Genomic DNA, 13,481 nt, shown 5'->3' with positions numbered 1-13,481 from the left:
TAAAGAAATATGAAAACACCTAGCAATCAACAAAACAAAATTTACAATATATTGATCCAACAAAAGAGTTAAGAAGGAAACTATAGTAGCCAGAGTAAAAGCACAGCAGAATAGGACATTTGATTGCATGTGGCCAATCCGAGTTAGATCCCCAGTGTCCCATATGGTCTCCCCAAGCTGGAGTGATTTCTGAGTGTAGAACCAGAAGTAAACCGAGTGCTATCGGATGTGGCCCAAAACTGAAAAAAGAAAAAAAAAAAGAAAGAAAACATAACCTACACTAAGGAGCAAAATAAAAAAACAAATGCAGGGCCCGGAGAGATAGCACAGCGGCGTTTGCCTTGCAAGCAGCCGATCCAGGACCAAAGGTGGTTGGTTTGAATCCCGGTGTCCCATATGGTCCTCTGTGCCTGCCAGGAGCTATTTCTGAGCAGACAGCCAGGAGTAACCCCTGAGCATGGCCGGGTGTGGCCCAAAAACCAAAAAAAAAAAAAAAAAAAAAAAGCAAAATTCATAGCTATATAATCAAATAGATAAGGATATCTATCATGTACTTAAGAAGAGGGAGGCATAAGCATATTGAAAGACATGAAAAGAGGAAAAAATATAGATTTAAATTGTTTGTTTTTGGCCATATGCAGCAGTGTTCTGGATGGCAACTGTCAGCTCCATGCTAGGAGGTTGCTCCCTAAAGGCAGTGCTTGAAGGACCAGTGGGGATCAAACCTGGATTGGTTGGTTAAGTGACTTAACCCTGTGTTCTATCTCTCTGGACTCAATACATGGATTTTAAAAGACTACCAACTGAACCTTTTCAAAATTAAAAAGAAGGGGGCCGGAGAAATAGCACAGTGGTAGGGCATTTGCCTTGCACACACTGTGGAACCAGGATCGATGGTGATTCAAATCCCAGCATCCCATATGGTTCCCCATGCCTGCCAGGAGAGATTTCTGAGCGCAGAGTCGGGAATAGCCCCTGAGTGCTGCCGGATGTGACCCCCCCAAAAAAAAGATTAAAAAGAGGGCCAAAGAGATAGCATGGAGGAAGGGCATTTGCCATGCATACAGGATGGTGGTTCAAATCCCGGCATCCCATATGGCCCCTGTGCCTGAGCACAAATAACCCCTGAGCGCTGCGGGTGTGACAAAAAGGAAAAGAAAGATTAAATAGAATTATACAGGGCCTGGAGAGAGAGCACAGCGGCGTTTGCCTTGCAAGCAGCGATCCAGGACCAAAGGTGGTTGGTTCGAATCCCGGCATTCCATATGGTCCCCCATGCCTGCCAGGTGCTATTTCTGAGCAGACAGCCAGGAGTAACCCCTGAGCAACGCCAGGTGTGGCCCAAAAACCAAAAAAAAGAATTATACAATAAAACAATGGCTAGATTACAGGATTATAAACTTTTATAAAAAGAGTAGCAAATTTGAAGACAATTTTAGAAATCATCAAAAAGAAAATGAAATAGAAAAAGAGATTGAAAATAAAAACCTTGAAGGGCCTGAGAGACAGTAATGCGAAGCTAAGTTCATGAGGCTGTTGAAACTACAACTCTGATTCTATCTCTGGCACCTCCATATATGGTCCTAAGCATCATCAGACTCAGAGGCCACATCTCAATAGAGCCAGGTTAGCCCTTAAGCACTACTGGGTGTGTCTCCACACACCATCCTGCCCCAAATCTACTTTCTTACTAACTTGGGATGTAAAAAAAGTTCCTGAGACATACTAAAATCAAAAGTTGGAATTTGAAGAAGTTACTCTTGAACAGTATCGATGTAGATATTCAAACTCCAGAAGAAACAAAAAGCCAGGAAAGAAAAAACAAATTAGATAAACTGATTCCAAGCAGGTTGCCCTTAGTAACCACAATAGACCTAGGTAGAAAGCTCCACCTGGGCAGGTTGGTAGAAACCCTATATAAACCACCTTGGAAAAAAAAAAAAAGAGAGAAAGGTGTGGACCCATGTGTTAGTGTTGCACACATGTATGCTGCTGCCCATTCACTTGGTGCCTAAGAACAGGTCATCTGCAACTCTCCTCTTGGGACCTGTACTTTTTTTCCCCATGCTGAGTTGTGTACTAGAACTCACTCTACCTTTTGAGAAGCCTGTGTTCTCAAGTGTGTTATTCTCTCCCTTTCTTATTTTCTCAATTCCCTTCTGCCCCTGAAATTTTGTCTGTGAGGGAAGGCAACAGACCACATAGGCCTGTGTAGGATCTAGGACTGACTGACTCTCCTTTCCTGCAAAGAGCAATTCCTTGCTAGCCTGAGTTCACAGCTCCCTGAGAAATCCCAGTGGCAAGGATAAACTCCCATACCAGTAAGTAGACCAAGTGGACATTAGGTGGGGCTAGTGGGGCTGCCTAGTGGGGCTGATGGGACTTGAGGTCAGTGCTGTGCATAGGTTTATAACAGACTATCGGTCCTAGATCTCCTAGATATTTCTGAGTGGCAGAGGTGGAAAGAGAAAGCAGCTGATTCCCTTCTAGAGCTGTTGCCTCTTTCCTCCCCATTCATATAAGTCAGCTAGGGACCTCCATCATTTATTTGACTCAAACTGGGTAATGCTCAGGGGTTACTTCTGGATTTACACTCAGGAATTACTTTTTTTTATTTATTTAAACAACTTTATTACATACATGATTGTGTTTGGGTTTCAGTCATGTAAAGAACACCACCCATCACCAGTGCAACATTCCCATCACCAATGTCCCAAATCTCCCTCCTCCCCACCCAACCCCCGCCTGTACTCTAGACAGGCTTTCTATTTCCCTCATACATTCTCTTTATTAGGATAGTTCAAAACATAGTTATTTCTCTAACTAAACTCATCCCTGTTTGTGGTGAGCTTCATGAGGTGAGCTGTAACTTCCAGCTCTTTTCTCCTTTGTGTCTGAAAGTTATTATTGCAAGAATGTCTTTCATTTTTCTTAAAACCCATAGATGAGTGAGACCATTCTGCGTCTTTCTCTCTCTCTCTGACTTATTTCACTCAGCTGAGGAATTACTTTTGGCAGTACATAGGAGACCATGAGAAGCTGGATTCAAACCCGGTTGGCTGCATGCAAGGCAAATACCCTTCCAATTGTATTATCTCTACACTCCCAAAACTTAATTTTTAGGTCAAACTGCAGTACTCAAAAGTCATGACTGGCTCTGTGCTCAGGGGCTAAACCAGGTGGTGTTTGAGGGAAAATATGCAGTGTCAGGATTAGGACCAGGGTTACAGCCAGTCATATGTTAGGCAAGTGTCTCAAACATTGTTCTGTCTCTCTAGCCCCAGTCTTTATTTTTGCTTGACTAAATAAATAGTCTGACAATTTTTTTGTGTGTATGTGGGGGTAGGAGGGAGAACCACACCTGGCGGTGCTTGGGGCTTACTCCGGCTGGTGTTCTTTAGAACATATAGCGTGTTAGGGATGGAACCCAAGTCGGCCACATGCAAGGCAAGCACTCTACTCACTGTACTATTTCACCAGCTCTTGGACTTGCTTTATCTATACCTAAACAAGGGTTATGCAAAAAAAAAAAAAAAAAAAAAAAAAAAAAATTAAAGAAGAATACTGCAGAGCCAGGGAGATAGCTTAAAAGTCTGGCATGTGGGGGCCGGGCGGTGGCGCTAGAGGTAAGGTGCCTGCCTTGCCTGCGCTAGCCTAGGACGGACCGCGGTTCGATCCCCCGGCGTCCCATATGGTCCCCCAAGCCAGGAGCGACTTCTGAGCGCATAGCCAGGAGTAACCCCTGAGCGTCAAATGGGTGTGGCCCAAAAACCAAAAAAAAAAAGTCTGGCATGTGAGATGCCTGGATTTGATTCTCAGCAATGTGTGGTCCCCCAAGTACTGCTGGGAATTGGCACTTAAGCACTGAATTAGGAATAGCCCATGCATAACACCAGCTGTGGCCCCAATAAAAAAGGGGCAGATGATCTTCCTGGAAGAAAAACAATCCAGATCTTCTACCAAGCTTCAAAAGAAATAATAATAATAAAAAAAAAAACTCTTCCCATCTAGTCTGGTTCTCAGAATGGGTATGGGAAGATTCTCCTTTCTGCTTGAAGGCACAGAGGTTGGAAAGATTGTAAAAAAGATGGGGCTAGAGCGCAGGCGGTAGGGCGTTTGCCTTGCATGTGCTATAACCTAGGAGGAACTGTGGTTCCATCCCCCGGTGTCCCATATGATCCCCCAAGCCAGGGGTTATTTCTGAGCACATAGCCAGGAGTAACCCCTGAGCGTTACCGGGTGTGGCCTCCAAACCCCCCCCCCCCAAAAAAAAAAAAGTTAAGGCAAATCCCAGTAATCCCAGGCATGATGTCCTCTGAGCACTGTTGAGAGTAATTCCCAAGCACATAGCTGGGAGCAACCCAACTTCTTCCAGATATGGCCTCAAAGCACACCTATCCTAATACCTGAGTACCATATATGGTTCCCTAACACTGACAGGTGTGATCCATAAACACAAAAACAAAGTTTTTTTCCATAATAATATATTTACTTAAGCACCATGATAAAGTTGTTAATAAAAATAAAAATATATCTTTAAAATCTCGTGTGGGTGGAGGTAAGGCGTTTGCCTTGCATGCAGGACAAAGGTTTGAATCCCGGCATCCCATATGGTCCCCTGAGCCTGCCAGGAGAAATTTCTGAGCATAGAACCATGAGTAACCCCTGAGCGCTGCTGGGTGTGACCCCAAAACAAAACAAAACAAAAAATCTCATGTCAGTGAGGCTGGAGAGATAGCACAGCGGTAGGGCATTTGCCTTGTATACAGCCAACCCGGGAGAAATCAATCAATAAATAAAGTAAAAAACTAAACAAACTCATGTCAGATAGCAAAGCTGTTTACTCTTGGATCAACAAGGAAATAAAAATGAAGAAACGGGCTACAGAGAATGCAGTAGGTAAGGCAACTGCCTTGTACGTAGCTGACCAATTTCTACTTCAGGATTCACATACACGACACTGCCAGGAGTGAGCCCTGAGTATTTCTGGGTGCAGTCTAAAAACCAAAACCAAAAAAAGATGGAGGCCAGAGTGATAGTAAACAGGTAGGGAATTGCATTGCAAACAACTGACCTAGGTTTGATCCCTGGCAGCTCATATGATCCCAAGCCCACCAGGCATGATAATGAGCAGAGAGCCAGGAGAAAGTTATCATCACCACCAAAAACAGAAGGAGGAAGGAAGAAGGAGGGGGATGGAGGAGGGGAGGCAGGAGAGGGGGAGAGGAAGAGGGGGAGGAAGAGGAGGAGAAGAAAATATCATCAAAGTGCTGCAGTGAAGCAAATAAAACACATTAATACTAGGGAAGTCATTTTAGCATTATAGTTTGATTTTCATTCCCTTAAAAAAAAGGGTGGGGGGTGTTGAAGACCAAATAAGCTTAGGAACCTCTGATGTTCACAGAGGAAAAGGCTGGTAGTTACTGCCCAAAATAACAGAAATTCTATTACTTAACTGCCTTTCTGAAATTTTATCTATGGAAACAAAAAGGAAACCTGCTCTCTTCAGTCAAAAATACAGACTTCGTTTGTTCCCAAAGAAAGGCGTCCGAGTTACCTAGTTTCTTGCTGGTGGAGAAGACTGGCATATCTTCCATGCCCAGATTTGAAACCTGAGATCCTGTGGTAGGTCTTGAAAGAGATTTGGCAGCATTCCTATTTTGTTGAGAATTCTGAGGCGACAAAGTATTGGACTCCAAACCAGAGATACCATTCTCCAGCACAGATCCTGTCAGAGAAAGACAAGAGCATTTTAGAGCTTCCAAACTTTAGTTTGAAAAGGCAGTCTTATGTATACACAAACAAAAAAATGTTTGAACTAAAACCCTGGCTTTTAAAAGGTGAACAGAATCTTGGCTGAGGCTATCAACAGTGCCTAGGCCCTGACCTCAAAGAGTCTGGCAGGCTTGCTACTCATAGACAGCTCTCTGACCCAGGAGGAGAAGCAGGAGCTTCCTTACAGCTTTAAACGCATAGAAGTGCAAGGTGAATACAGAAGTGATAGAATAGGACCCGAAGAGATAGCACAGCACAGCGGTGTTTGCCTTGCAAGTAGCCGATCCAGGACCAAAGGTGGTTGGTTCGAATCCCGGTGTCCCATATGGTCCCCCGTGCCTGCCAGGAGCTATTTCTGAGCAGACAGCCAGGAGTAACCCCTGAGCACTGCCAGGTGTGGCCCAAAAACCAAAAACCAAAAAAACAAACAAACAAACAAAAAAAAACCAGAAGCGATAGAATAGATGACATGGCATTTTGCCTAACATGTGGCTGACCCAAGTTCAAACCCTGGCAACCTATACTTGGGGATGGGAGGCTAGGAATGATTCCTGAATGCAAAGCCAGGAGTAACCCCAGAGTTTCAGTGGATAAAAAAGTGGTAAAGGTAGTCAACACCAACTTCTCATCAGAAGCTTTTTTACATTCCTGCTGGGGGTTGGGAGACCTCAAAGGATGCTGGAGACTGAACCAAGATCAGAAACATGCAAAGCAAGCACCCTATCTGCTGTACTATTTCACTAGTCCTCCAAAATAAAATAATCTTCAGAGCCAGAAAGAAAATTTAGGAAATAAGGTGTTTTCACTTCATGCACCTAACTCTAGCTTGATCCCTGGTACCAAAAATATAGTTCCACAAGCACTCCTGAGCATTGTTGGATGTGGTCCATCACCCGCCCCCCCAAAATCTTCAGGTCACCTTTTGTAGTTTCTAAATAACAAGTCTGAATTAGCAGATTTTTAGAAGGCTGATTTAAATTAAAATTAAAATGAGGGGCCAGAGGGGCCGGGCGGTGGCGCTAGAGGTAAGGTGCCTGCCTTGCCTGCGCTAGCCTAGGATGGACAGCGGTTCGATCCCCCGGCGTCCCATATGGTCCCCCAAGCCAGGAGCGACTTCTGAGCGCATAGCCAGGAGTAACCCCAGAGTGTTACCGGGTGTGGCCCAAAAACCAAAATAAATAAATAAATAAATAAATAAATGAGGGGCCAGAGCGATAGCACAGCAGTAGGGCATTTGCTTTGCATGCACCCAATTTGGGACAAACCCTGATTCAATTCCCAGTATCACATATGATCCCTGAGCCTGCCAGGAGAAATTTGCCAGAAATAACCCTTGAGTGCTGCCAGGTATGACCAAAATAAAACAAAAAAAACCCCAAAAAACAAAAAAAATTTTTGTTGGGGGCACACCTGTTGACGATCAGGAGTTACTCCTGGCTATGCACTCAGAAATCGCTCCTGGTTTGGGGACCATATGGAATGCCGGGGGGTTGAACTAGGTCCATCCTGGGTCAGCCGCACGCAAGACATTTGCCCTACTGCTGCACTATCGCTCTGGCCTCACAAAAAAAATTTTTTTATTACAGTAAATTAAAATGAACTGAGGAAATTGATCAATGGGTACATGCTTTGCAATTAGGAAGTTAAACTTTGATTCCTGGCATCACAGGATACCTGAGCACAGAGCTATGAGTAGCCCTGAATACTGTTGGGTGTGGCCCCCAAACTATAAATATAAGACAGGTGCCTGGGACATCGTTCAAGTGGTAGAGCATGTGCAATTTATATATAAGGCCTTGGATTTAAAAGCCTTGGTACTGGGGCCAGAGAGATAGCATGGAGGTAAGAAGTATGCTTGTATGCAGGTCATTGATTCAAATCTCGACATCCCGTATGGTCCCCCAAGCCTGCCAGGAGCAATTTCTGAGCCTAGAGCCAGGAGTAATCCCTGACCGCTGCCAGGTGTGACCCAAAAACCAAAAAAAATTAAAATAAAATAAAATAAAGACTTGGTACTACAAGGTCTCCAATGTGTAAAAATGGAGACCTATAATTGCTGGGTATGCCCCCCCCATTAGCAATCTTAAAATGGTAATAAAGACAATAAAACAAGATCTATATTTTTTAGATCTGTGTGACTCTTTCACATAAAAGATAACAGGAAGATGATAAAGAAATTATTTTTGGAGATTGTTTGGATTTTTGTACAATACAAAGTACTTAGGGTCACTCCTTTCAGTGTTTTCTGCAGTTCACTGAGCTTCTTTTTCCAGCCCAATTATATAGGCGTTAATAAACATGTCTTGAGAGCTACTGACTTGGGTTCAATCATTGGCAGCCCAACCATTGACAGCTAAACACTGTCTGATGTGGCCCCTAGCTCTGTAGGGTCAGAGTGGTAATGTATCCTCAAGGAGTGGGGAGGGGTCCCTCTAGATTTCCTAAGTAATGGGAGGGGGGAGGGAGAGAGGGAGAGAGAGAGAGAGGGAGAAAGAGGGAGAGAGAAAGAGAGAGAGAGAACAAAAAGATTTAAAAACACCTGTATTTCCCCACAGAATATAACTTTAAAAATCTATAACAACTTTAATAAAATTTATTAGTAACTTTTTTATTTTGGTTTTTGGGTCACACCTGGTGACACTCAGGGGTTACTCCTGGCTATGTGCTCAGAAATCGCTCCTGGCTTGGGAGACCATATGGACGCCAGGGGATCAAACTGTGGTCTGTCCTAGGTTAGCGCGTACAATGCAAACACCCTACTGCTTGTGCCACCACTCTGACCCAAAAATTTATTAATAACTTACCTGCTCTATCCACCACATCTTGTTGGGCAAACTCCAGATCCTCTGAGTCTCTAGCATCTATTGAAAGAGTCTCCACACCTTCACTGAATGAGTCCACAGACTCCGTGTCATTGACTGTACCGTTGACATGATAACCGTTGATACCACCTTTCTCTGAGGAAGACGCTGACTGTTCCTCTTGAGCAGAAACTGTTTGACTGGAAACTGGAAGTCTGTTACTTGTGTCCGCTACAGATTTGGGTTTGTTTTTCTTCTTTTTATTCTAATGGATATTAAATATTTGAAGAAAATAAAAATATGTTCATAACCCAGAAAGATACTCTAGCTATCCAAAGGTAAGCAATGTTGCCAATTTTCTGAATGTTCTTTAGACATCAAACACATTCTTTATTTGTTATACTACTAAAATAATTATGTGAGATGCTTCTTATATGCACAAATATATAAATGTAAAAAATATTCATGGCAAAACCCACAGTAAGAAAGATTAAATTGAACATTCATTCATCTTCCCAGCAGGAAAACTGCCTAGCTCCTTTACTAAGCTCCAAAAGAATGATGGCCAACTCCTCTTCCCAGGTCATAGCTCAATCAGGACGGAAAACTCTGGGGCCTTTTCAGAATGGGTGGGGCAGATTCTTCTTTCTGCCTAGCAATCCACTAATCTCCCAAGAGGAACCATCCAATTTAGCTTTAACTAACTGCCAAGCAACCAAATTTGTTCCAGAACTATATAGAACCTGGAGCAACATCTCAAAATTTCATAGTCTTGCCAGCCCAGTTTGATCACAGCAAAGCTGATGGGAAAGTTACATAGAAGACCACCAAGCTCTGTGAGCCTATAAAGTAAACAGAATGTTCAACTAGCACCAACTACAGTCCAGAGTACAAAGCCAGTAACCCCTGAATACTGCCAAATGTGGTCCAAAAACAAAACAAAAAAGTTCAGTTAAAAAGCTTAACTATAATAAAAGTTTCACAAGAGGGATTCAGAGGCAGATTTGAAAAAAAAAATTAAGGTAAACTTGAATATAGGAAAATGAAAAAAGAGTAAGTGAAGAACAAAAAGCAGGGGCCGGAGAGGTAGCACTGAGGTAAGGCGTTTGTTTGCCTTGCATGCAGAAGGTTGGTGGTTCGAATCCCGGAATCCCATATGGTCCCCCGAGCCTGCCAGGAGCGATTTCTGAGTGTAGAGCCAGGAGTAAACCCCTGAGCGCTGCTGGGTATGACCCAAAACCCAAAAAACAACAACAACAAAAAAAAACCTGCAAAGCAAAAAAACAAAATCTAAAGAAAATTAAATTTTCTAGAGCTGGAGAGACAGCATGGAGGTAGGGCATTTGCCTTGCATGCAGAAGAATGGGGTTCAAATCCTGGCATCCCATATGGTCCTCCAAGCCTGCCAGAAGCGATTTCTGAGCTTAGAGCCAGGAATAAGCCTTGAGCGATGCCAGGTGTGACCCAAACACCAAAAAAAAAAAAAAAAAAAAAAAAAAAAAAAGATTAGATTTTCTGAAGAGGTAGCAGCTCAAAAGGCACATCTTTGGGGGCCAGAGAGATAGTACAGAAGCAAGGCATTTGCCTTGCATGAAGCCGATCCAGGATGGATCCCGGACGGCTGGCAGTTCAAATCCCGGCATCCCATATGGTCCCCCATGCCTGCCAGGAGCGATTTCTGAGTGCAAAGCCAGGAGTAACCCGAGTGCCACCAGGTGTGACCCCAAAACAAAACAAAACAAAACAAAACAAAAAACCCCATGATGTATGGCCCCCCAAACCAAGAAAAATGAGTACAGTCATTTAGGTACACCACTAGGTGTACTTCTTACATTGTAAAGTGCAAACAGTCAGAATATTTGAGGAAACGACCAAAAAAATCTTCCAAATTTGATGGAAGGCCAACATCAAATAAGCTTAATGAAACATGGAGTTAAAGCAAAATGGCATGAGATAAAAGATACATGCCAAATTTCCTTCTCACATGTATAATAAACAGTTCTGAAACCATGGTCTCATAAAAACTCAATGGCCAGAGGAGTAGTCTCCTAGGGAAGAAGAGGCAGAGAACACAAGAGAATAGAGAGAACCAGAGGGTGTGTTTTTAGAGTCTTGCAGCAACTCCAGGGTGACCAGTCCAGCTGATACAAAGCGTCCTTCTTTGGAGGCTTCAGGGCTCACACCACAGCAGGGGCCCTAGCACCAGCAGGTTGTGTCAGTGAGCGGAGCACATATACCAGGTGTAGAATACCAAAAAATATTTCCTGCTGAGTAGTAAAGACCTGCAGTTGAGTACTAGGAGAGCAGGGGTGGATGTCATGCTGCTAAAAAACTGAAGAGTGAATATCTGACTTTGCTGCTGCTGGAAGTTCCTGTGATTACCCACAAGGCATTTGTCCAAGGAAGTAAGTGACAATCTGTGCTTTCAATTCCTTGGAGGATAAAGGCAACCAACCAGAGTCTGAGGTATCAGGGAAGAGTGGTCTAAACCAACTCTACTTGTGGCCTCTTTAGAGAGTCTTTACAAATGGCTTCTGAGTTAGGAGAACCACCTATCCCACCACCACCTGGGCCATCACCAGAATTACTCAAGGTGCTGCTGTCTCTACTTGGAACTTAAAAAACAGGTCCTGGCAGCAGATCCCTGCACTGCTGGAGAAAAATTGATTCTTGGAAACTCCTGGCAACAGACACTTTCACAGCTCTATTCTCTCAACAGGAGAATCCTCCCTGAAACATACTATTGGAGAATTAAGAGTGGTCTATTAGGTCTGTCATTTACAGATGACACCTGTATGGCTTTATTTTTCTGAGATACCGGTGTGACAGCTACTGGCACCATCCAAACCTATTGTTAACAGATACCCCTCACATGTCTGTTATGAGGAAGATTTGGGTTACAGTCTCCAAGAAACACCTGGTGTGGTCATCCTTAAAAGAGAAGGGAATGTCATCAGAAAGAAATTCCAATTTCCATTAAGAAATTGGGAAAAAACGAAGAGATAGCACAGTGGTGTTTGCCTTGCAAGCAAGCCGATCCAGGACCAAAGGTGGCTGGTTCGAATCCCGGTGTCCCATATGGTCCTGTGCCTGCCAGGAGCTATTTCTGAGCAGACAGCCAGGAGTGACCCCTGAGCACCTTCGAGTGTGGCCTAAAATCAAAAAAAAAAAACAAACAAACAAAAAAAAAACCACACACACACAACAGAATACAGGGCCAGAAGATAGCATAGCGGTAAGGCATTTGCCTTGCATGCAGAAGGACAATGGTTTGAATCCTGGTATCCCATATGGTCCCCTGAGCATGCCAGGAGCAATTTCTGAGTGTAGAACCAGGAGTAACCCCTGAGCACTGCCGGGTGTGACCCATAAAACAAAACTAACAAACAACAAAAGAAATTGGAAAATGGAGGATGGAGAGATAGAACAGTGATAGGACATTTGCCTTGCATGCCGCTGACCTAGGATGAACCCAGTTCAATTCCCAGTGTCCCATGTAATCGCCCAGTCTGCTAGGGGTGATTTCTGAGCTCAGAGCCAGGAGTAACCCCTAAGCACTGCTGGGTGTGACCCGAAAACCAATAAATCAATAAATACATAAAGTATATTTTCTGGGGGGGCCACACTCGGTGACACTCAGGGGTTACTCCTGGCTCTGCGCTCAGAAATCGCTCCTGGCTTATGGGACCATGGGACACGGGGGATCGGGCCATCTGTCTGAGGTTAGTGTCGGCATGGCTTTACCACTCCACGCCACCGCTCTGGCCCCAAATGAAGTTTTTTCTTTTTTTTTTATAAAAAAGAAATTGAAAAATGGGGCTGGAGTAATAGTACAGAGAGTAGAGAGCTTGCCTTGATTACAGCCAACACGGGTTCTGTCCCTGCACCCTATATGGTTATCAGAGGCTGTCAAGAGTTAGTATTACTAAGTGCAGAATTAGGAGTAAGCCTTGAGGAATGCTGGGTGTGACCCCAAAACAAACAAAATTGAAAAATCACAGCAACAACAAAAGGAGCCCAAAGCAGGCAGGAGGATGGAAAGAATAAAACTTAAGAGAAAAAAATTAATGACCATGAAATCCAAAAGTTCAATGAAACTGAGAACTGTGGTTCTCTGAAAAAATAAACAAGATCAACAAACCCCTAGAGCAAGACTTACAAAGGAGAACCCTAATAAGGAAATGAAAAAGGTAAAGTCACAACAGGTAGCACAGAAATTCAAAGAACCATCAGAGATTACTTTGAGAATATTAAGTCACAAAATGAGAGAACCATGGATAAATTCCTGAACTTCTATAACCTCCCAAGGCAGAACCAAGATGATTGAAATGGTAATCGAAAGTCTTCCTAAGAATAAAAACTCAGGCCCACTAGTGAATTCTTTCAAACCTCTATAGAGTTGATTGTTCCTTTCTAATCTGGATACCCTTGTTATCTATTGCTTACCTCTTTCAAACTTTTCTAGGAAATTGAAGAAACAATAACACTTAAAGTTCTATGAAGCAAATACCATCCAGATATCAAAAGTAGATAGAGACACCAAACACAAAAGAGAGAATTACAAGCTGATATCCTTGATAAACACATACTTTTGCATCTGAGGATATTTTTGAGGAGGGGGTTAGGGTCACATCTGGTAACACTCAGGGGTTACTTCCATCTCTGTCCTGCGCTCAGAAATCACTCCTGGAAGGCTCGGTGAACCATAGGGATGCTGGAAATAGAACCCGTGTCCATCCAACCACGTGCAAGGCAAATGTCCTACTGTTGTGCTCCACCCTCCAGCTAGTTTTTTTTTTCTTTTTGTTTTTGTTTTTGGGTCACACCCGGCAGTGCTCAGGGGTTAATCCTGGCTCTGTGCTCAGAAATCGCTCCCAGCTGGGGGGGGGGGGGGGACACACGACG

The 13,481-nt window shown here is 43.6% G+C and overlaps 1 protein-coding gene across 1 annotated transcript in view; it reads right to left on the bottom strand.

The window, feature by feature from the left end:
- SPATS2 (spermatogenesis associated serine rich 2) overlaps positions 1–13,481 on the bottom strand; it is an 82,116-nt gene that overhangs the window by 35,155 nt on the left and 33,480 nt on the right. Inside the window, exons 5-6 of the mRNA XM_049783654.1 lie at positions 8,580–8,841; positions 5,558–5,728 (exon numbers count right to left, since the gene is read on the bottom strand). Of these exons, the coding sequence (XP_049639611.1) occupies positions 5,558–5,728; positions 8,580–8,841 (433 nt within the window). The remainder of the gene's footprint in view (positions 1–5,557; positions 5,729–8,579; positions 8,842–13,481) is intronic.

Source organism: Suncus etruscus, chromosome 11 (genome assembly GCF_024139225.1).
Source record: "Suncus etruscus isolate mSunEtr1 chromosome 11, mSunEtr1.pri.cur, whole genome shotgun sequence".
NCBI classification, from domain to species: domain Eukaryota; kingdom Metazoa; phylum Chordata; class Mammalia; order Eulipotyphla; family Soricidae; genus Suncus; species Suncus etruscus.
This window is presented reverse-complemented; position numbering and strand designations above follow the sequence as displayed.